The sequence below is a fragment of the Acanthisitta chloris genome, unplaced genomic scaffold, assembly GCF_000695815.1.
Source record: "Acanthisitta chloris isolate BGI_N310 unplaced genomic scaffold, ASM69581v1 scaffold257, whole genome shotgun sequence".
Lineage (NCBI taxonomy): Eukaryota > Metazoa > Chordata > Aves > Passeriformes > Acanthisittidae > Acanthisitta > Acanthisitta chloris.
The window spans coordinates 48,101-68,982 of NW_008682979.1; the positions used below are offsets into that span (position 1 = coordinate 48,101).

At 39.5% G+C, this 20,882-nt stretch overlaps 1 protein-coding gene across 1 annotated transcript in view; it reads left to right on the forward strand.

The window, feature by feature from the left end:
- The window catches only part of PPHLN1 (periphilin 1), a 58,391-nt gene extending 41,396 nt beyond the window's left edge, over positions 1 to 16,995 (forward strand). Inside the window, exon 8 of the mRNA XM_009078718.1 lies at positions 16,786 to 16,995. Within this exon, the coding sequence (XP_009076966.1) occupies positions 16,786 to 16,995 (210 nt within the window). The remainder of the gene's footprint in view (positions 1 to 16,785) is intronic.
- Positions 16,996 to 20,882: the final 3,887 nt, after the last annotated feature.

Genomic DNA, 20,882 nt, shown 5'->3' on the forward strand with positions numbered 1-20,882 from the left:
GGAGGAGTTTACTGTGGAGGGAGGTAGTGTGGATGTCTAGCAGAGCAATGAGGTGACCTCTGAATTGGAGGGTGGAGGAAATCTGGCAGAGATGAAAGGATTTGTGATGACAGGAGAGGTAGGGTTAGTAATTGAGAGTGTGAGAAGCAATGTACCAGGGTGTGGGACTGGACTTGCAGTTGAAAAAGAAAGATTTGTGCCAAGGTCAGGAACTGCAGCCAAGAGGGTGGGGGAAAGGATGAGATGGGGAACATGGGTGGAGCTGGGAATGAATTCTGCACAAGCTCTGAAGCCCATGGACAAGTGCAGTGGAGTTTCTCCCTGGCTGGAGGGTGGAGACGCTACATCATGCAAGAAAACTTGCTGCTATTTGTGGTGCCAGAAACAAGCAGGGAGCAGTCAGGTGCTTCCAGCTTGGTGTCTTCCCCTCTGGATGTCCTCAAGGCATCCTCAGGAAGCTACAATAGTGATGCAGGAAGTGCAGTGCTCCTGCATTGAGTACCTGAAGTTGCTTCTAAAAAATTTGATAAACATGTCAGTCACTGCTGATTGTTCTGTTCTCTGTTTGGTTCAGTTTACTGTATTTCTTACCAACTGCCAAAAAAATTCTTAATGTAAAAATGAGTTTTTAATGAAATTATTAATCTGCTTATCCATCTGTAGGTCTGGCCATATCTTAAAAATGCCCTGATTAATTTTTTTAATGCTTTTCATGGTTTTTGTCAAATTTAGTCATAACTACAGCTTGTACTACACTACAATTTTCCTTTTTCTGATGTTGATATGGAAGGAGCTTTTCTTGCAATTATGTTTTTGCTAAAATCAGAAGCAAAGATAAGCAAGTAATTGTATGGTCTCTTGTGACCTAGATAAGTTACCAAAAAAACTCTGTTCTGGAGTGTTCCTTTCTATTTTAAGCAGAATGGACTTTCTGCTACCCAGAAACACATGTATCATTATAATGAGTTGGCTCTATAGCCGTTTAATGTGTGTAGGTGTTGCTCATGTCACAGTGAGCAGCCAGAGCAGTGATCCCAAAGCGAAGATCTCATCTGCTGTAAAGATTGTTCTAAGTATTCTTGAAATAGCATATGTGCATATTGCTGAAGAGTTATATTAAGATGTGCAGAGGCCTGTTAAGGATAAAGTGCTGAGCTTGTTTTTGTCTGTTGTTGATCAACTAAGATTTTAAAAAAGGCAAAGACATTTAGCAAGTTACCTGAGTATGAATACTCAGTGTCTGGTGTCAGGTAAGGCTTTATGCATATAAGGATACAAACTTCATTTGGTATGTTTGCAGTTGATTTCACTATCAAATACTGAGCATGTAGGTGTAACTAGTAAGAAAGTAGCTTTTTACTCTATTCCTTTAACCAATATATTGTATTAAAACTCTGAAAGGACATGTGTGCATATGTGTCAGTGTTTGTTTCTGTTCTTTGGATAATGTTTCCATGTAGTCATGGAACACACCTTTTGTTTGTATTCTTCTGTTTGATAGAGATGCATGAAATGTAAATGCATTTCTGTCACAAGGTAATACAAAGATGCTCAGATATTTTGATTGACATGAGATATTTTGCAATGAATTTTTGATTTTTCAGAGTGCTGTGTTGTATGAGAGCTTGAGTTGCCAAGGGAACGGGGAGGACTTGGATGAAATTGGGGCAGAAATGAAGGTAGTCAGAGGCAGTAGTGGTTCCTTTGTTAGGTATGTATTGGCCAAGTGCAGGGTGTTTGGAGCAGATAGTGATTTGTCCACAGTGTAGTTTGCTGAGCAATGAAGAACTAAGGAGAACAAAGAGAAGAGGTAAACAAGTGAAAAAGAGAGTAATGCTAAGTTGGGGTAATATGAAATGAGTCAATGGATTGTCTTAAAACTAAGAAATAGTTCGAAGACCAGGTTTTGGTGCGTTGCAGCCAACAAATGGAAAGTGTTAGTTGTGTTTTCCTCATTAAGAGTGTAAGGTACTGACTTACCCTAGAGAAGGCAGTCTTTTTTCAAAAACAGTTACTGTTGTTGTTCTACACAGTCCATCATACTCTTAAAAAATATAAATAAATGAAATAATCCTTTGCTTAGTATGTTAATCAATTCGTTGTGGATAGTGGTCCTTGAAATAGCAAAAATCTCTTACCTGCTGATTTGAAAATAAAAAGTTTGCAATGTTTATACCTTTATGTGATTGTAAAAAAACACAGAGCGCACTGGAATTTCTAATTTAAATGAGAAATTGTCATTCATCTTCATTGTGTGTTTTTATTTAATTTAGCTTGCTCTGTTCTAAATAATTGAATTTTTTTCCTGATTTAATTCTGATTACAGACAGTGTAGTTCAGCCAGATCTTTATTAGCATGAACTGGTTATTTTGTTTTTTAAAAAAGAGTTCTGGATGGCTGCATGAAGGGAAGAATGCCTTATTTTTCAGAATAGGTTTATATGAATAACCCCTGTCTATTCTGTATCTTCAAGAGCACATGGTAATCTTGTATAGTAGGGTTAAAAGGTAAATAGTATGGTACTGTTTCTTTTGGCTATTGCATTTAAAGTGTTTGACCTTTAGAAACCTGGTTTTATCTTAGGCAGTAAAATTTTAGTTTTGCTTATCAAAAGAGACTTCACTGCTCTCTTTCCATGCTGTTCCAGCATCAGTAGACTTTATCAGCAACTGCAATTATTCTGCTTAGAGATTCAGCATTAAAATGTATGTTGTAACAGTACATTTTAGTCAATAAATACTTCCATGTATAGTTCTGTGGTTTCCAGTTTCATTATCTAGTTTAGATCTTCTTTTGTATTACCATAGAATCATAGAATTACCTCCTTATTACCTTACTCTTGCCTTTGATTTTGGCTGTATGCCTTGAAATTACTTGGTTTGGTGGTAAAGTGAGTTCTTTTAGGCTTTTCAAACTATATCCTGTATATCTCTGAAGATAAGATTAAAATGGCAAAGTAAATATGTTTGCAGATATTAACAGATTTTCTAATTATTTGAGGATCTTTTCAAATAATTGCTGTGTTGGTGGCAACTTGAAATTTTATGAAGTGTGTAGTTAAAGGGCCAACTCTGCCATATACCTTCAGTTGTCTGTGTGATTTGCCAGAGAGGAGTTCTACACATGGGAGTGTTGGCCAGAGGAAGAATTTGCTGTATCTCTGAAGTGACTACAATTCATAGTTCTGCTGGTGATATTCAACAAATCTTTAACCTGCAGGAAGTTGACTGAGTTGCTGGGCAGCTAATTTGTTCTAGCTATATCTGTTTTTTCATTGAACGATGCTTTAATGTTGTTACTAGTAAGCAAATACTAGAATCATAGAATCAACCTGGTTGGAAAAGACCTCAAAGATCATCGAACCCAACCCTACCGTTGTTCTAGACCATGGCACTAAGTGCCACATCTAGTCTCATCTTGAAAACCTCCAGGGATGGTGAATCCACCACCTCCCTGGGCAGCACATTCCAATGCCTGATCACTCTCTGTAAAAAATCTCTTCCTAATATCCAACCTAACCCTCCCCTGGCAGAGCTTGAGTCTGTGCCCTCTTGTCTTCCTGCTGGTTGCCTGGGAGAAGAGACAAACCCCCATCTGACTCCAGCCTCCTGTCAGGGAGTTGTAGAGGATGATAAGGTCACCCCTGAGCCTCCTCTTCCTATGTACAGTTCTGGACCCCTCACTACAAGAAAGACACTGAGGTGCTGGAGTGTGTCCAGAGAAGGGCAGTGATGCTGGTGAAGGGTCTGGAGCACAAGTGTGATGAGGAGTGGCTGAAGGAGCTGGGGGTGTTTAGCATGAAGAGAAGGAGGCTCAAAGGGGACCTTATCTCTGTCTACAATCACCTGACAGGAGGTTGTAGTCAGGTGGGGTTCAGTCTCTTCTTGCAGGTGACAAATGATGGGACAAGAGACAATGGCCCCAGGTTGCACCAGGGAAGGTTTGGATTTGATATTAGAAAAAATATCTTCACTAAGACAGTTGTCAAACGTTGGAACAGGTTGCCCAGGAAGTGGCTGGATTCATTATCCATGTCAGTATTTGAAAGATGTGTAGATGTGGCACCTAGGGACAGGGTTTACTAGTGGACTTGACAGTGTTAGCTTTACAGTTGGACTCAATCTTAAAGGTCAGGCTTAATGATTCTGTGATTTCAAGTTTTTCTTTTGACTACTAGGAATATCTGTTATTTTTTGGCTTAGTGGATTCGTTGCATCATGCTGTTAGCACAATTTATAGGTGTTAGGGATCACAGAAAGCTGCTCTAAGCTATCTGAAGAATACAGAGCTAAAGCTCTCAAAAACTGTGTCAAAAACTCCCAACACAGAACAGTATTTGATGATACCAGTTTTCTTCTCTGTCATAATACTTTTTATAAGGACTGACTGAAGCCAGACGCAAAATGAATCAAAGCTTTGCAGTGGATGCCAGAATCTGAAGACAGGCAAACACTTCAAAAAGTCATGAGTGTGTTCACATATCTTGCCAAGTTTGTTCCCAATCTGTCCTCTGTCAGTTCACCCCATCAGAACAACTCCTGGAAAATGTTCAGTGACACTGGGTTGAACAGGGCAGACATTCCTTTAATGAATTTGATAGGTAACAGTTCTTGTGCTGAAATGCTTCAGCATTGCTTAACTATCTCATTAAGAAAGGCTTATAAAGAGAATATAGAAAGCTAGTGTTCTTAGAAGATGTTTTTGGAAATAGGGTTGCTTTTCATGAAGAAAAATAGTTCACAATCTAAAAACCCAGTGACTCCTAAGCTCTTCTGAACCAGCTAATTGCTGTGATTCTTCAGTATTACTTATTAGCTGTAACCCAAACTTATCAAATAATTAATTCCAGGTACTGTGGGATACAGTCAGTGGTATATCCACTGAGTAAATGCAGAACCCCTACTATGTTCCCTTGGAACCACAGTTGGTAATTGCTGCCCTAAGACATATGATTTCCCAGCCATGAAAGACAATCTTTACTCCTTGTGGCTTTCTCTTTGGGCTTTCTGTTTTTACCAATTTTTGGATCAGATTTCTCCTTCCAAGTTGGAAGTGGAAATAGCTAGAATTGTGGGAGTCACTGAGTAAATGCAGAACCCCTACTATGTTCCCTTGGAACCACAGTTGGTAATTGCTGCCCTAAGACATATGATTTCCCAGCCATGAAAGACAATCTTTACTCCTTGTGGCTTTCTCTTTGGGCTTTCTGTTTTTACCAATTTTTGGATCAGATTTCTCCTTCCAAGTTGGAAGTGGAAATAGCTAGAATTGTGGGAGTGGAGTAAACACAGAAGGAATGAATATTTGCCATAAAAAATGAAGTGTCATCATACAGTTTTTCTGACCTGCTCAAACCCCAGCCACTGTGCTAGTTTTATGTCCCGTTTCTGTATATATTTTGTATTTGACTGAAGATACATGCTAAGATATGCAAACCTTTAAATGCAGATCCTATGTGCTTTGTCTGTCTGGGTTAGGTGAAACTTCTTTGAGTGGTTCCAGATGAGCTCAAGGTGACTGGGCACAGTAGTGTGAAGCTATAGATAAATGTGCTCTTCAGATGTCATCCACAGCTGCTTGTCACCTTCTCACCCAGGATAGATGATTCCTCCCCACAGCCCAACTGATGTGCTACCCTGTGACCTAAGCAGGCTGATTTTGCCTAAAAATTAATTTTAGGAGTAGTCTTGTGTATCACTGGCTCCCACAAACAAGTGGGGTGATGGTTTCTGGCATGGGGATGGTGACAGCTGGGAAGGGGGAATAGTCTTTTCAAGCCATCACAGCTGCATGTGGAAAGGGATACCCATCTACAAGCCAAGGAAAGATTACAGAAGTCTTAAAAAACATGGTCTTAATTTACTTTTTCTTTACTTGATTTTATATTTAAAATGAGTGCTTAAAGTAAATTATGAGAGTGAGTGTTTTGAGGGTAGAGACAGGACCATGACTTGGGCACAAGAAAAATTTGATCCATTATTGGGGCGCTAATAAAACTGATTTGTAAGGCTAATAAAATGTGTGAAGTAATTCTAACCTTTCAGAAACAGTAAGGTTTAATGTAAACTAAGTAATAAAATGTTGGTAATCGAAGTATTTGTTTTTCTTCTTGCAGCTGTTGCTTTTCCCTTCTGAAAAGCTGTCCATGCCATACAGTAGTTTACTTACTTTGTGTAGTATTTTCTTTATACTGCACATGTAATGAAAAAACCTTGCCTCTGGCATGCAATTTCAAACCTGCTTTAGCATTGTTTTTAGCCATTAAGGAAATAAAAAGCTGTAAGTTGCTCTTTATAAAGTGATGGTGAGAAACTCTTGTTATAAAAGAACTGTTCTTAAACTCATCGATCCCCTAGCTTGGAGTTTAGAATAGCAATGATGCTGCCAGTTAATTGTGTAGCTGATCTGCTGGGAGTTGCTCTTAATTGGAAAAGGAAAGTGGGTTGGGTTTTTTGTTTGTTTTCTTTTACTGTGGCTTGTTTACATTGTGCAAGTGAAGGAAATGCAGGCAATCCACACCTCAGGATAAAATTTTGTCTTGCCCAGACAACGCAGAATGTTGAATCTGAGAATATTTATAGCTGAGGATAACTGTTGAAATTGAAAGTGTGATGAATTTTGTTAAGGGATAACTAAATCGCCACAAGTCAGTAAAATTAAATGTGTCACTGTTGATTTGACTGCAACACGGTGTGGATTTTGAACTGCTGTACCTTTCCTACAAAATATTTGTGTGGTTTTATTTCAAGAAAGATTGGTTTGTCATTTTATTGTTGCTTAAATGAATATCACTTTCCTTTATGGTCTGTGGACATAACTGAAAGCTATTAAAGCATTTTTAACAAGAGAATTAACGTAGAGTCTTTTGTAGATAAACTTCACCCTTCCTGTTTTGGATGGAGCAGTAAGTTTACCACGGAGTAGGTTTAGGAAATAGCTTTCCATCAATTCAGTATTTTATAAATAAAAAGTTGCAGGGCGAGGTCCTTCCTTTGGCATAAAGCTGATTATTTCCTGTTTAATCCTAAACTAGTGCATTTCAAGTAATGGGAGTTTTTTAACATCTGTCAGAGAGGAGAAGGTTTAGGATTTTGGTTTCATTTCTAATGCTATGAAATCACAGTTTCTAGATTTGAAAATCATTAATAGAACAAAGAGAAATTATTAGATATATAGTTTCTGCTTCAGACAGTTTGTGGACTTGGCTGCACAGTTGATTGTACCTGGATGTTCTTAAACATATATCTGCATATTTTGAAAGGATATCATTGATAAATCTGCAAGAGATTATCTGTACTTCTAGTGAGGTTTAGAAACTGATGAATTGTAATTGCTATGGATAATTTGAATTCACATGTATCATTTGCTTGCAGTTGCCACACACTTTCTGTAAGAATATGTAAGAGGCAGAATTTAAACTCATACTGCTGTTTCACCTAAGGAACACACAAGTTAATATATGAAGTAACACTACCCTCATCCAACACATCTGTTGTAAAGAAGCCTGTGAAATCTAGGCCACACACAAACTGGTCTCCAAGGGCTTGTAGTTGGTGTTAGAATGCTGTTATTATGTGGTCTGATTGGTTTAGTAAAGAATTATCTCCAGTAAAACCCTGTAACATAATAGTCCTTGCTCTCCCACATGGGAGCTACTTCTGCTTGACTGAGCAAGACATTTCTCGAAGAAGTAATAATGCACTTGCTCTTGCCAAAATGTAACGTGAAATGAAGTGTATCATCATGCACATTTCTATAATGTACCAGTTCTTGTTCATTTTAACATGTGTGTCAAGTCCTCCACTATGATATTAAAAAACACTGCAGTAAATATATGGATTTCCTATAAGTATATTTAAAATGAATTCTTGCTTCGTGCTGAATTAAAGCAAAGAGGAACTATTGGGGAAATGTAAGTTTTCATAAATGAGAATACTGTGGCTGAACTGTCCAGATACTAATTTAATAGCCAGGTAGTACAAGTCATAGCAATTTAATGTTAATTTTGCATTGTGCCAAATGCTTTGAATGCAATGCTTCCCCTGTTCACTTTCACTTAAAAGATTGAACAGTTTTCTAAATAATACCAACAGGGTTGTCTTTTGCTATGATTGTTCCAAATGATACAGCCTTGCTCTACAGATCTGTCCTTGTTGTGTAACTGGAACTATAAACATGTACTGCACTTATTGAGGACTTTCCTTTTTATTGCCTTTTATTTTTATTGTACTTTGGCTCTCCTCAACAGTGTCATACAAAAGCTGTATGTTCCATCTTTATGTTGCTTTATAAGCAACTAAAGGCACAAAACCGTGTAATGTTTTGTTTGGATGGAAGGGAAGAGAGGGGAGTTGTGCTTCTCTACAAGGATGATTAGAGGTGTGATTGCTGTCCAGGGGCAGCATGGTATGAAACAAAAGAGTTATCCAGATGATGTCTTGAGCATAAACTGGAGAGAATGGATTCACACAGGGCAATGATTTGGCCTGAACGTTTTCTTCCCAGCGTATTACACAGCATAGGAAAGACTGGAGTGGTATCTCAGGACCCAAGCCAGCTCCTCAGGGTTTTCAGCCTGAAAATGTATGTGTAAACTCAGCAGAGTTTGTTACTGTAGACATAGACACCCACCCCTCAGTCTTACAGAGCGCTTTTCATCCCTTTTTGTACTAGAATTCTACTTTTAAATTAAGGGGAAGTCTTGCAGTGGCATTGTTTTAGACTGCGTTTCCTCTATCAAATTAGTGTAGTCAAAGGAGTACAGGAAATCCCAGGCAGGAGATGCTGTGACCTAGAAGTGAGGTGCTGTAGACAAGCTGAACAGAAATGCAGTGGCCCCAGCTCGAGGGGAGTCCAGGAGCAGCCTCAGCTGCCTCTCCAGGGGCCTCCTCCCAGCACCTGCTGCCCCAATCCCTGTCCTTGAGGGCAAGGCAGAGTTCACATCTGAATTCATGCTTCTTTTAAAGTGAGGGCTGTATCAGTGTCTGTTCCACACGAGGGGCTTCTAGCAGACCTTTCAGTCAGGTATTTAGACACCAAAACCAGTGGGCCTACATTCTGGTCAAATCTCTTAAACCAGGCACTTGAAGCTTTCAATGGAAAGTGAGGCAGAATAGCATTGAAGTGCAAATAAATTTAATATTTTGCATATCTTCAATAAGTAGCAAATTAACACGAAATTGTTCATTATTACATAGTAAATTAAATAACTTGTTTATCCCAATTTGCATTTCAATGAATATCTAGTTGGTCTATAAACACATTGATTAATGGATGCATATATTATTACATAGATTCAAGGCAAAATTATTAGTGGTTTTTTTTTTTAAAACGTGTAGAGTTGTTGATATCTTATATTTAAAAATTGTATACCACTATTGTAACCAAGCATTAAATTTGTTGTGTGTTAAATTAGGTTTTTGTAACAAAAAAAAATAGTTCATCTTGGCTAAAACCCAATTTTAAATGTCTTGATCATGAGAATTGTCTGCAAGTGGCTTAATGACAGTTCTGAGCGTTCTTTGCACTGTGGAGCTATAAATTTATATATTGGACTCATAAACATAACAGTACAATTACATTGCCACTGCAGTAATGAAAAATTCTCTGTGCTCTTTCAGTAGAGGATTAGCTTACTGTGCTTGAGAATAAATTTCAGGTAAGTTAATGAAGTCTGATTTGCATGGTTGAGAAAAATTCAAGATAGCATGTAAATAAATTAAAAAGAAGAGATTTGAGGAGAGGTAATAATTCCTTTTAAAAGATGTCTTTGGCAAAGAAAAAGCTGTGGTACCAGCAGTACTGAAGTCATTCAATGGGTAGTAGTTTCCCAGTTTGCTAGACCTTACATGCACAATTAAAATGCAAATTTGACTGCATATGCAATCAGCTTTGAGCTAGGTTTGCATTTCAAAAAAAATTAGTATTGCTTTACTTAGGAGTAGAAGAAAAATTATAAATGATAGTCTGTCTCACCCGTGCCAGGAAAACCTGGCATAGCTGTGGCTGTGTTAACAGAAGAGTGCTTTGTCAGACTGGGCTTTAGGCCTGCTGAGAAGGGGAAATAAGAAGCTAGTTTATACCACCAGAGGGCTATACCAACCCACCTAGCGTGGTTTAGGTGGGGGAACAAAAGCTGTTACCTCTGTCTGGTGTTGGGGGACCCTGAGGCATCATAGAAGCAAGGGAGACTCTTTCATTAGTGAGGTGTCTGGAGGGGACGTGGTACAGCTTTCAAACTTGTGCTATACTTGTGCTCTGCCTTTCTGAGAAATCAAGCAACTACCAGCGAGTATGTTGCTCCTTTTCTCCTTGCATAGGGTATTTGATATTTGTGGGAAATGTGCCCTGAAAAGCTTCTGCCTTCTGAAAGATAATCTATTAAATGAGTACTTGAATGAATCACAGATGCAAGATTGTGATTGCTGGGCATGTTGGGCCTTCTCAAAGGTGAGTTAGTATCTAACAGTTGCAGGCTGTTTAACGTGGTTTCTGAGCCACAACCCTAACTCCTTCCCCTGTGAGCTGAGCCTTGAAGGTCTTTAGTCTTCTGAATAAGGAGCTGAGAACAGGTATCTCTGAAGATGAGCACTGACTCACAAGCACTGATGGTGGGCTGTACACATATGGTACAGAGCTGCTTAGGGAGCCTAGACTTGCATCATGTTGCTGTAAAGAAGAAATCCTGGTGGAGGCAAGAGAGTGTTAGATGAATCAGTAAATGTTTGGAATTATAAGAATACTTAAAAAATGCAGGGAAGGTTGCGATGAAAAAGAGCAAGGGGTTGGAAATTACAGATTAAATTGTGAACATCAATTTCACTCGCTGAATCATCACATCCACTTAATGGATGTAGTCCTTGTCATACCTGGTGGTCCTGTGTTTGTGAGCAGAAGTACCCTCTTCTGCATTGAAATGAGTTTGCCCCTCTCCTGCATATAGCTGCTCAATCCTTGCATCTGGAAGTCTCTTGATGATTATAGAATCATAGAATTTAAGGTTTGGAATGGATGTTAGAGATCATATAGTCCCAACTCCTCCTGTCATGGGCACAGATACCTCCTCACTAGATCAGGTTGCACAAGGCCACATCCTGGCCTTGAACACTCCCAGGGTCAGGGGAGCTACCACATCCCTGAGCAACCTGTGCTAGTGTCTCACCACCCTTAGACTAAAAACCTTTTTCCTAGTATCTAACCTAAACTTCCTCTCCTTCAGTTTGAATCCATTATCCCTTGTCCTGTTGTTGCAGTTCCTAACAGAGTGTCCCTCTCTGGCTCCTTGTAGGCCCTTCAGATATTGAGAAGTTGCTCTGAGGTCTCCATGCAGACTCCTCCAGGCTGAACAGCCCCAACTTCCTCAGCCTGTCCTCATAGGGGAGATGCTCCAGTCCTCTTATCAACTTCATGGCATGGCCTCCTCTTGCTCCAACATTTCTGTCCTTATATTAAGGACACCAGAATTGCACACAGTATTTCAGGTGAGGTCTCACAAGAGCAGAGTAGAGGGGGGAAATCACCTCTTTTGACCTACTAGCCACACTCTTCTTGATGCAGCACAGGATTCCATTGGCTTTCTGGGCTGAGCTCACACTGCAGCTCATGGTGAGCTTCTCATCCACTGTCACTTCCAGGTGTTGTCCTTATATTAAGGACACCAGAATTGCACACAGTATTTCAGGTGAGGTCTCACAAGAGCAGAGTAGAGGGGGGAAATCACCTCTTTTGACCTACTAGCCACACTCTTCTTGATGCAGCACAGGATTCCATTGGCTTTCTGGGCTGAGCTCACACTGCAGCTCATGGTGAGCTTCTCATCCACTGTCACTTCCAGGTGTTTCTCCTCACTGCAGGTTTCAGTGACTTCCCCACCAACCTGCCTGGGATTGCCATGGCCCAGATGTAGGGCCTTGCACTTCATTTTCTTAAACCTGTTTGATTCCTCTTCAAGAGGCTTTTACACGTGCATAGAGCCAAGAGCACTCAAAGCATCATGGTCATTCAAAACCATAGCTAGAGAAGAAAGTTAATGTTGTAATACCTGTATATAAAATAAAGCACATCCATTAGAACAATTCTGCCAGAAATGAGAAGTGAAGATTCAGTTGAGTTCCTTTTGAGACAAGAGAAATTTGCATCTCCCATTTGCTGCTCAGTTCTACTTTCTATGAATAGTGGACATGGGAGATACAGAGGCTAACTTTTGTATCCTGGTGGGACCAGTCTTCCTGAGGGTCATTCCAAGTATCAGGGAACTTCTCTCTTGTTTCATTTTTCTTCAAAGGCTGTTTAGAACTGATGCTGTGGTTTTAGCTGTTCTGAGTCATCTTGAGAAGCTGAAAAGCCTTTCTTTGCAGACTGTAGAACTAAGCTGGTGAAACTCAGTGCTTGTGTTGACTTCATCCTCATTGAATACTGTGTCTACTGTTGCTGTCGAAATGAAGCTGGTTTTTGGCAGGGTACGAAGACGTTGAGATCAAGATTACTCTTGTGACTCTTCTGCAGCTTGTAGTCATTTGCAGGGAAGAGCATCTTAAGTTCTAGTTTTCATTTTCACTACTATTTATGTTGCAGCTCTGTTGCACAAAATGTATGTGCAGCTCTGGAACAGTTTGGGAGAAAATCGTGGAGCTGTGCTAGGCTGAGAAAGAAAATGATGTGGACTTTGTCAGTGAGTAATAGGCATGTCATCAAGGTATTCTCTAGCTAGGTATGATTTCACCCATTAGCAAAGCCATTCAACGTGTTTTTCTTCGGTTTAAGCCAAAACCATTTCTGGATTATCACTGAAGGAGGGATATAGCAGTCAAAGACATGAGCAGTTCCCATGTTGCTTGCTTCTACCCCTCTTTCTTCCACTTTAGATACTAACATTGCAGAGCTCAGCTGGATGAAGAGAGTGTGTGGTATGTCATTTCTTTCATGTCAATGTCATACACTATAATTTAAGACACTATTAGTGGTACTTTGAGGTTAACTGTGAAAACTTCACATATATGCAGATCAGGGAGTTCTCAAAAGTTTCATTCTGCCTGGTGAGTTCTAGGACTCGTTCACCTCTAACATCTCCATTTCTCTTAACTAGATCTGGAAGTAAATATCTTTTAGCAATATTTAAACAGTTCTCAGTGCAAGTTTTGATTTAGTTTTCTCAAATAAATGAGGACTGTCCACTAATGTGTTGCAGGTGCATCATGCCTTTAGAGCTGCATTTGCAAGTGCAAGCAAAGGGATGATCTCAGCCAGAACTTCTATGCCATTATCATGCAACAAGAGAGAGAGCTAAAATTCCATGAAATAACATGAAAGTATGCATATTTGTGATCCTCTGGCCTTGCAAATGCCAAATATGCTGATTTTGGGAAACTCTTCAAAGAGAACTTGAATTCAGCTTATATACTTCTCATTCACAGCAAAATCAAGACCGTAGATATGTGTGTGTATAAAATAAATATATATTTGGGAATAGAACAGCTGCTTCTGCTTTGCCTTCATCTGCTTACTAAAGTGTTGCATGTTCTTTCTATTATGCTGGTTCTGTAGCTTAGGTCAGAGGGCAAGTGTATGCTGAGGCCTTGGTAAGTGATCACCCAATGGCTCAAGCTGTTTGCAGGATTACCCAACTTATATGTCAGACAGAATAATCATGTCATTGGTATTATTCCCTTTCTTGTTTTTCAATAGAAAACGTTATTTCTTCTTTCCCCACACATGGAATCATTTTCAGCTCTTAATTCCAGATGTTTACAGATGAGCTTTCCATGGTTTGAGCTCAAAATCAGTATCAGCTGGAATTTTAAAGAGAGGGTTATTTTCATACTTTGTTGGGTCACAAGTTCTTCCAGTATATTTCTCCAACAGAGAGCTTTTTTTGCTTGTTTGGAATCTGTTCTGCAGTTTTCTTTCTTCCTCAGGCATCACACTCTTGGCTTATTTTCCAGAAATAGCTTTCCTCTATTATGTGTAGAAGATGGATTTTAATATGCCATGCCACCATCCTCTTTTTTCAAGAGCTTTGAGTGCTTTCATAATTTTTTCAAAGAATTGATTGTACCATTAAGCTGTGGATTAACATCTTCTGTATTGATATTCTTGTAATTGATGATCTCTGTTTCCTTCTGTAAAGCATAATAACTTCTCTCTGAAGGTTGGTAGTTGTGCACTGACTTCAGATATAAACTGGTTTATGAAGTTATTTTCACTTTAAGACCACAGCTCACAGTTCTTTCAGTTGTGCTGATGCATCTGGTTTTAGAATTGAATCACTGAATCACATTAATTGGGGGGGAAGTAATTTTAAAAGGGATCATCTCAGTGATGCAATTTGTGTTGCTGCTATACAAATAGGTTTATCAGCACAATTGGAGAAGGAGGCAGATTGCACCAGGAGGGTCAGAATTAGCAGCCAGGGCAGAAAGCTTGTTGAGGGAAAATTGCTCAATTATTGTTCAAGAAGCCAAACTGTGTCCTTTGTTTTCTGTTGTTAGAACTGCCTTCCTGCTCCACCTTCGCCCTCTTCCTCTAATTTAGGTCAATCCTTTTTTTTTCTTTTTTACTTGTTTTGTCACAAAGTATTGATTAATGTTCATCTCTTCTATGAAGGTGTTTAGTTTGCAGATTGTTGTGACAACAAAGTGCTTTCTGACTCCAGATGCAGCGACAATAGCTCTCTCCATTCTCCTCCAAGGCTTTTGTGAAAGCTTAGAAATAAAAATGTGCTTAGATTGAGCTAATACTTGTATGCTAAGGATCAGAGAATTTCATCTGGGTTAGTGTTTTGTAGTGTGTGAGAGAAACAGCAGATAGCACTATTGGCCATTAATTTGAAGAGCAATTAAAAGTAGGGCAGCTCCTTGAGTTGTAGTTTTGGGTGCGTTCCCATGCAGGAGAGAAGGCAACGTGTCTGTGTTCTCTATTACTGTCAGGGTCCTCTGAAGACTTAGATTTACCAGGTTCCTTTACCTGTGGAAGATCATTCACACATCCTTGATCTGACCTCTTTGAAGGTGATGAAATAGGAAAATAGACATGCAATCAGAACAAAAAATAACTTGAACTACTTCCTCCAAAGCATAATGGCTCTGGGGATCAAAACATTTCAGAAGTGATTCTGTGAAGGTGCTAGCAGGGATGCTGCAAGTCCTTGAAAGGCCTGAGTTATCCAAAGTGAAATCCCATCTGTCTGTCATGTGGCTAATCAGAGATGGTGATTCTTCCCGAGCTTTTGCTTTGGAAACAGGGGAAAAATAGAACCCAAATTTACTCTGTTTGAAGTTCTGTTAGCAAGTACCATGTTTTACTTGCTGTGGCACATGAGCTCTGAGAGTGGGTTTTGTGCTGATGGTTTACTACCAAAGAACTAAACATACAAAGCAGGAAACAAACCCCTCTCAGCAAAAACTGCCATGTGCACAGTGTTTCCACATTTCAGATGTTTAGCTCCAGTTTGGTTTGAACTGTGCTTTTTGTTTGACTTGTTAATCTCCATTGAAAATTGGTTTCTTCCGAAAGGTTTTCTTTTATTTGTTTGAAAAGTGGGTCTTATTTTAAACTGTTTTTATAGAACATGCTATCGAACATTTGAGAGGTGCCTTTCCTAAAGGTGTCATGCTAATCATTGTGTTTCTGAGAATACTTTAGTTTGTGTGCAGAATGTTGGGGGGGTTTACTGCTCCCCTGACCTGAATATACTTGAACTGGTTCTTTGAATAAAATAGTGTGGTGGGTGTGTTTTGGATGATTTTTTTATAATTCATTTGTTAGTAATGGGGAATTGCTTATGTACAGGTGTGTCTACAATGTAGATAAATGTGGGAGGAACAGGTCACACATTTCTGTGAAAAACAGGTTCTAAGACAGGCACACAGTACTAAAAGATGATCATAGTTTGGAGAATATCGACATTTTGGCTTTTTTTTTTTTTTTTCAAAAAAAAAAAAGGACATAGAAAACTTGCTTATCTTTGTTCAAAAAGCCAGTGTATTTTCTAAATGGAAATTGGGCAGAGAGCTGTGAAAATCAGCTGCATCTGGCAGTTGGAAGACAAGTTTCTTTTTTTTACTGGGTGATTAGGACAACAAACTTAGCTGGAAAATGGAAAAAAATTAATTTGAAATGCCACTGACTTGCTTTGAAAACCACCTGAGAGCATAGTCAGATGTTTGTTTGAAAAGCAGTTGCAGTGGTAATGAGAAGTGGTGCATAAGTGACTTGCTAACTCATTCCCTGCAGGACAAGGTCAGGCAGGTTGAGGTAAACCACTGCTAGGATTTCTCCAATCCATAGTGTTTGAATCACCAGTGCACCCAAAATACTTAGTTATGTATGTCAAGGACTTCTGCAGGAAACAGCCAACTAACCAAAAAAAATATGGTTAAACTATTTAAATACAACTTGTATTTAAAGTATTAGGAAAGATTACAAACCAAGTTACTGATGTTTTGTATAAAGATTGAGATTGCTAGATATGCCACGGTTTAATTTGAAATATATTGAAATGAAATGAAAATCTGGTTTAGCATTTGCTCTTTGCTCTGTCATTATTTATTAAATACTGCTGCAAGAAGAACTTCATCTATCTTTTACAGGTGTTTCTGGTATCCAGGTAGTTACATTTGTATTAGCACAGGTCAGAAGACAGGAAAATGCCAGTAAGTCTTACAGCTGAGACTCATGTTAAATCCAATATTCGTTGTTTAGTTCAGAGCTAACTCAGTAGCCAGAGCAATGTGCTGTGCTAATGTAAACCTTGTATTTAATAATTTTCTAAAATTTGTTGTTTCTAGGTCTACAGACAAGACTGTGAAACCTTTGGCATGGTAGTGAAGATGCTGATTGATAAAGATCCATCATTAGAGAAGTCCATTCAGTTTGCCCTGAGGCAGAATTTGCATGAAATTGGTGAGCGATGCATTGAAGAGCTCAAACACTTCATTGCTCAGTACGATGCTGCCAATCAAGATCTGTCAGAATCCTTCAAAGAGGGCTCATACTAAGGACAAAAATATGCTTTCAGATCCTCTGCGTTGTAGGTATACCATAGTACATAAATCTGCTTTTTGTGGGGAAACAGATGCTGGAGGTTTAACCCAAGGCCTGCACTCCGTCGTAGTAGCTCGGATGGTTGTTACCTTGTTCACTGTGATCTCTGCAATCATAAGCTTCCTACCTGTACTTGCTGACATAGATCCCTTTAAAAGGATGTGCTTTTCAACAAACTGTTTTTGAAACCTTTACACAGTTACCTTGGAAAAAATGTTCGGTCTGATGTATGTAAACTTACGTTTTGATGCTTTTAAGTGTAACTTCAAACATTGTAGTTTTTATTAATGAGAAGCAGCTCTCATTCCTCAGCTTATGCAGAAATATGTCAGGGTTTGATATATACCATAGGAAAGAAGACCTGCAAAATTGGTCACAACTGTGATTTAAATTATTTATTTTGGTTTAATTTTAAAACACAGATTCATTCTGTAAAATTACACTAGGGGTTATCTCTGGTCTCTGCCAGAGCAGCTCTAACTACTTGATATAAAAAGTGCTGTATTTTTGTTCTAATTGCAGGTTCTGCAAATGCCTTTTAAATTTTGGTGTGACTCCTTACTAGTAAGCAGTATTATGTAGGACGAATTCAATTTTTTTGTTATTATTTGCTATTAAATGTTTCCTTTGCTGTGTTTTTGATGATGCCATACAGAATGAAGTGCAGGCAGTCACTGAGCAGAGAAAGGTCCCTTTTCCTACTCTGTCCCTCTTCCTCCTTACACCTTCTCACCACTTTTCAGCCATCAGTTTTGACAGTTAGGTGGCTGTGTGTAATCTTTATTTCCAACTTCAAAAAGGAGCAGGTTGGGGTGGCAAGGAGAGAGGGCAGGGAGAGCAATCAGGACCATCTCTTTAGTAACCCCTGATGGCTTTGGATTAGATGTAACACGAAGTTGATCCCTAAGCCCCCAAATTCACTATTGTTTCAAACCCAGGTGATTCTGGGTGGTGTCTGCCACCACTTTTGACCTGGCAGAGTGATTTCTAGTTTGGGAACAGTGATTAAGGAAAGTCAAGAGGCTTCCAGTGAAGTACGTTTAGGACTCATTGTTGGAATCCTGACAATTGAATACATTTATTGATGTACTGTATTTTATGAACATTTTAAGAAAGGGATAATTTGAGTCATAGTCATGAAGAGGTGAGTGTAAGCATGATTGTTTTGTATACATTTGCATTTAGAAACATGTGAAGCTTGTGTAAAAAGGACTAATGACCCAACTCCCCACTTCCTCAGAATGGTAAGCAGAAACAGGAATGATTTTGCATGTACAAGGTACTGTATCACAGCATCTTACACATGCAGACGTCGATAGGGTATATTAAATATGTATTGCATCAGATTCCTGAGAGAGCTGGTTAGTTCTCATGTCAATAGGGTGTGGCTTTGCAGTTGGCCTTTGTTGGTTTCTAGGAGTTTACATTGCTCAAAGGAGGTGACCTGCAATCACCCTTGTTGGCACCTGGCATTGTGTGGGCTGCACAGTGAGTGGGAATCAGCTCATGGATCCTACAAGATGCTAATCTGGGGAGGGAGAGAGGCCAAGAGAGGCAACTGTTGTGACACAGGAGTCAGAGCTGACCCACTCCTGGCAACAGACTGGTTTACTAGGATCAGTGGTGAAACCACAGGCAAAGTCTCTGATGCAGAATTGTAACTACAGTCCTTCACTACCTGTCCACAGGACTGATAGCCTTCAGGGTGTTACATCCAGGTTTCTGCTTTGGGTTAGAAATGCTGCTGAAATAATATACTGAAATTGTGCTTAACATATACATATATTTTTGATTTTAAATCTCCATTGTTACCATACAGTTTGTTAGCAGTTTCCTTTGTTAGATGCCTGATTAAATTTATGATAATAAAAGCATCTGATATTTTAAAGTGCTTTTCTGTCTGTAAAGTAAGACCCTATTTTGTGTGTGCAAGATTTTCGAGGAGGATGAGGTGAAGTATTGCCCTAGTATTTGTCAGTGTCATGAAGGTTGTACTAGGTTGGGTGGGATGCCTTAATGTCCTTCATAGCAGCTGCTGCAGTGATGCTGTGCATTGGGTTTGTGATGGAAACAGGATTGAAAATGCAGAGATGTTTTAGTTATGCTGAGCAGAGTTTACACAGTGTCAAGGCCTTTTCTGCCTCTCACCCCACCCCACCAGTGAGGAGTGCACAAGGAGCTGGGAGGAGACACAGCTGGGACCCCAACAGACCAAAGGTATAGTCCAGACCCTGTGGTGTCATGCTCAGCATATAAAGCTGGGGCAGGAGCAGAGTTGGCCAGTGCAGCAGCTGTTCAGGGACTGGCTGGGTAGCAGTTGGCTAGTGGTGAGCAACTGGGGTTTTTGGGTATCATTTTGGGGGGTTTTGTTTGGGTTTTCTTTTTCCTTGTTTTTTTTAACCTACTAAATGGCCTTTAACCCCATCCCACTGGAGGGGAGGGAGTGAGCAGCTGTGCTATGCTTAGGGTGCCTACCAGGGTAGGCACTTGGAAGAGAGATGCTACTTGAAATAACACAGCCTAAAATTTAGAGCTGTATTTAGTGGCTGTATTCAAGTCTTGTCCCAGATGCTATTTATATTTGAGGTGGAAGAATCAATTATAAATACTTAACAGGAGAAGTGGTCAAAAATATTAAGAAATAGTTTATGTCAAGATGAAATAAATTAAACAAAGTTGTATAGTAATCTTTAAACTTTTTAAAAATAAAGTGTTAAGAAGAAACTAACACTCTATAGAGAACTTTTGTCATCTAATAGTTCATAAGACATTGCAGTTTGGGAGAGGACAGATGCTGCATCTCAGAAGATGGGGTAAGATCAGAAAAACTACTGGTGGAGACTTTTCTCCATGAGACAATTACTTGGTCCAACAAAGGACACAGCAGCAGTGGCACAGCATTTTGTTTCTGAGGATCCTGGTTCTCCATTTCTTGAAATGCAGGTGAGAACCTTGGGAATGTCCTACTCATTGCTGGAGCATCCTGGGGAAAGTACTAACGAGTCAGCATCTCTCCTCAAGGCCTGTGAGTCCTGGCAGTCTGGTAACTGTAATGTACTTAAGCACAACAGGCACTTGGCTGCCAGGGCAGCACATGCTGCCTGAGCACCGCAGCCTGCCAGCTGGAAGCATCCCATGAGCTGCCTGTTGGCCCTGCAACGCGGCGTGGTATTACTTTTCTCAGCTTTCATGTACACAAGACTTGTTTGTACTAGAACAGTGACTTATATGGTGAATACCACCTCTGGGAGTAAAGGATCTGTTGCTCATTTTACCCTGAAAAATACAAGTAACTGCTAGTCTAATTTAGCCTTAGCAATAGCTTCATTTTCTTTGGTGTAAGCCAGTGCTCATGTGTCCATTCTAGCTGCTTCTCTTTCCAAACTTCTATATCCTCAGGAAGGGCAAACCTAGTTGGATTTGATAGGCTCATTTGGTAAGAAGCACACCCTTTATTTCATTAATTACCCTTCTTCAGGTGGTCAGAAAGCCAATGGCTTTTAGTATTTACGATCTTAGTTGCTGGGTGTCACTCTTACAAATTTCTGCCCTTTATTTAAAACAGTGGAAGAAGTTTGTTGGAACTTAAAATAGCTCCTCTTCACATTTGAGTTCAAGGCAAGTTTGGAGATTACCTGCTATTTCATAGTTTTTCACCAGCTTGCCTTCTTCACCCAGCATTTCTCTTCCTTTATGTAGGCAAACTTCAGAAATTATTTTTAGGAAAGGAGGGGGAACAATAATAAATAAAAAAAGTCCACATCCACAGGAGTTGCATACTGGTTGTACTGATATATTCCAGGCTTGTGTGGCTTTTACATTTATATAGTTTACATTTTGC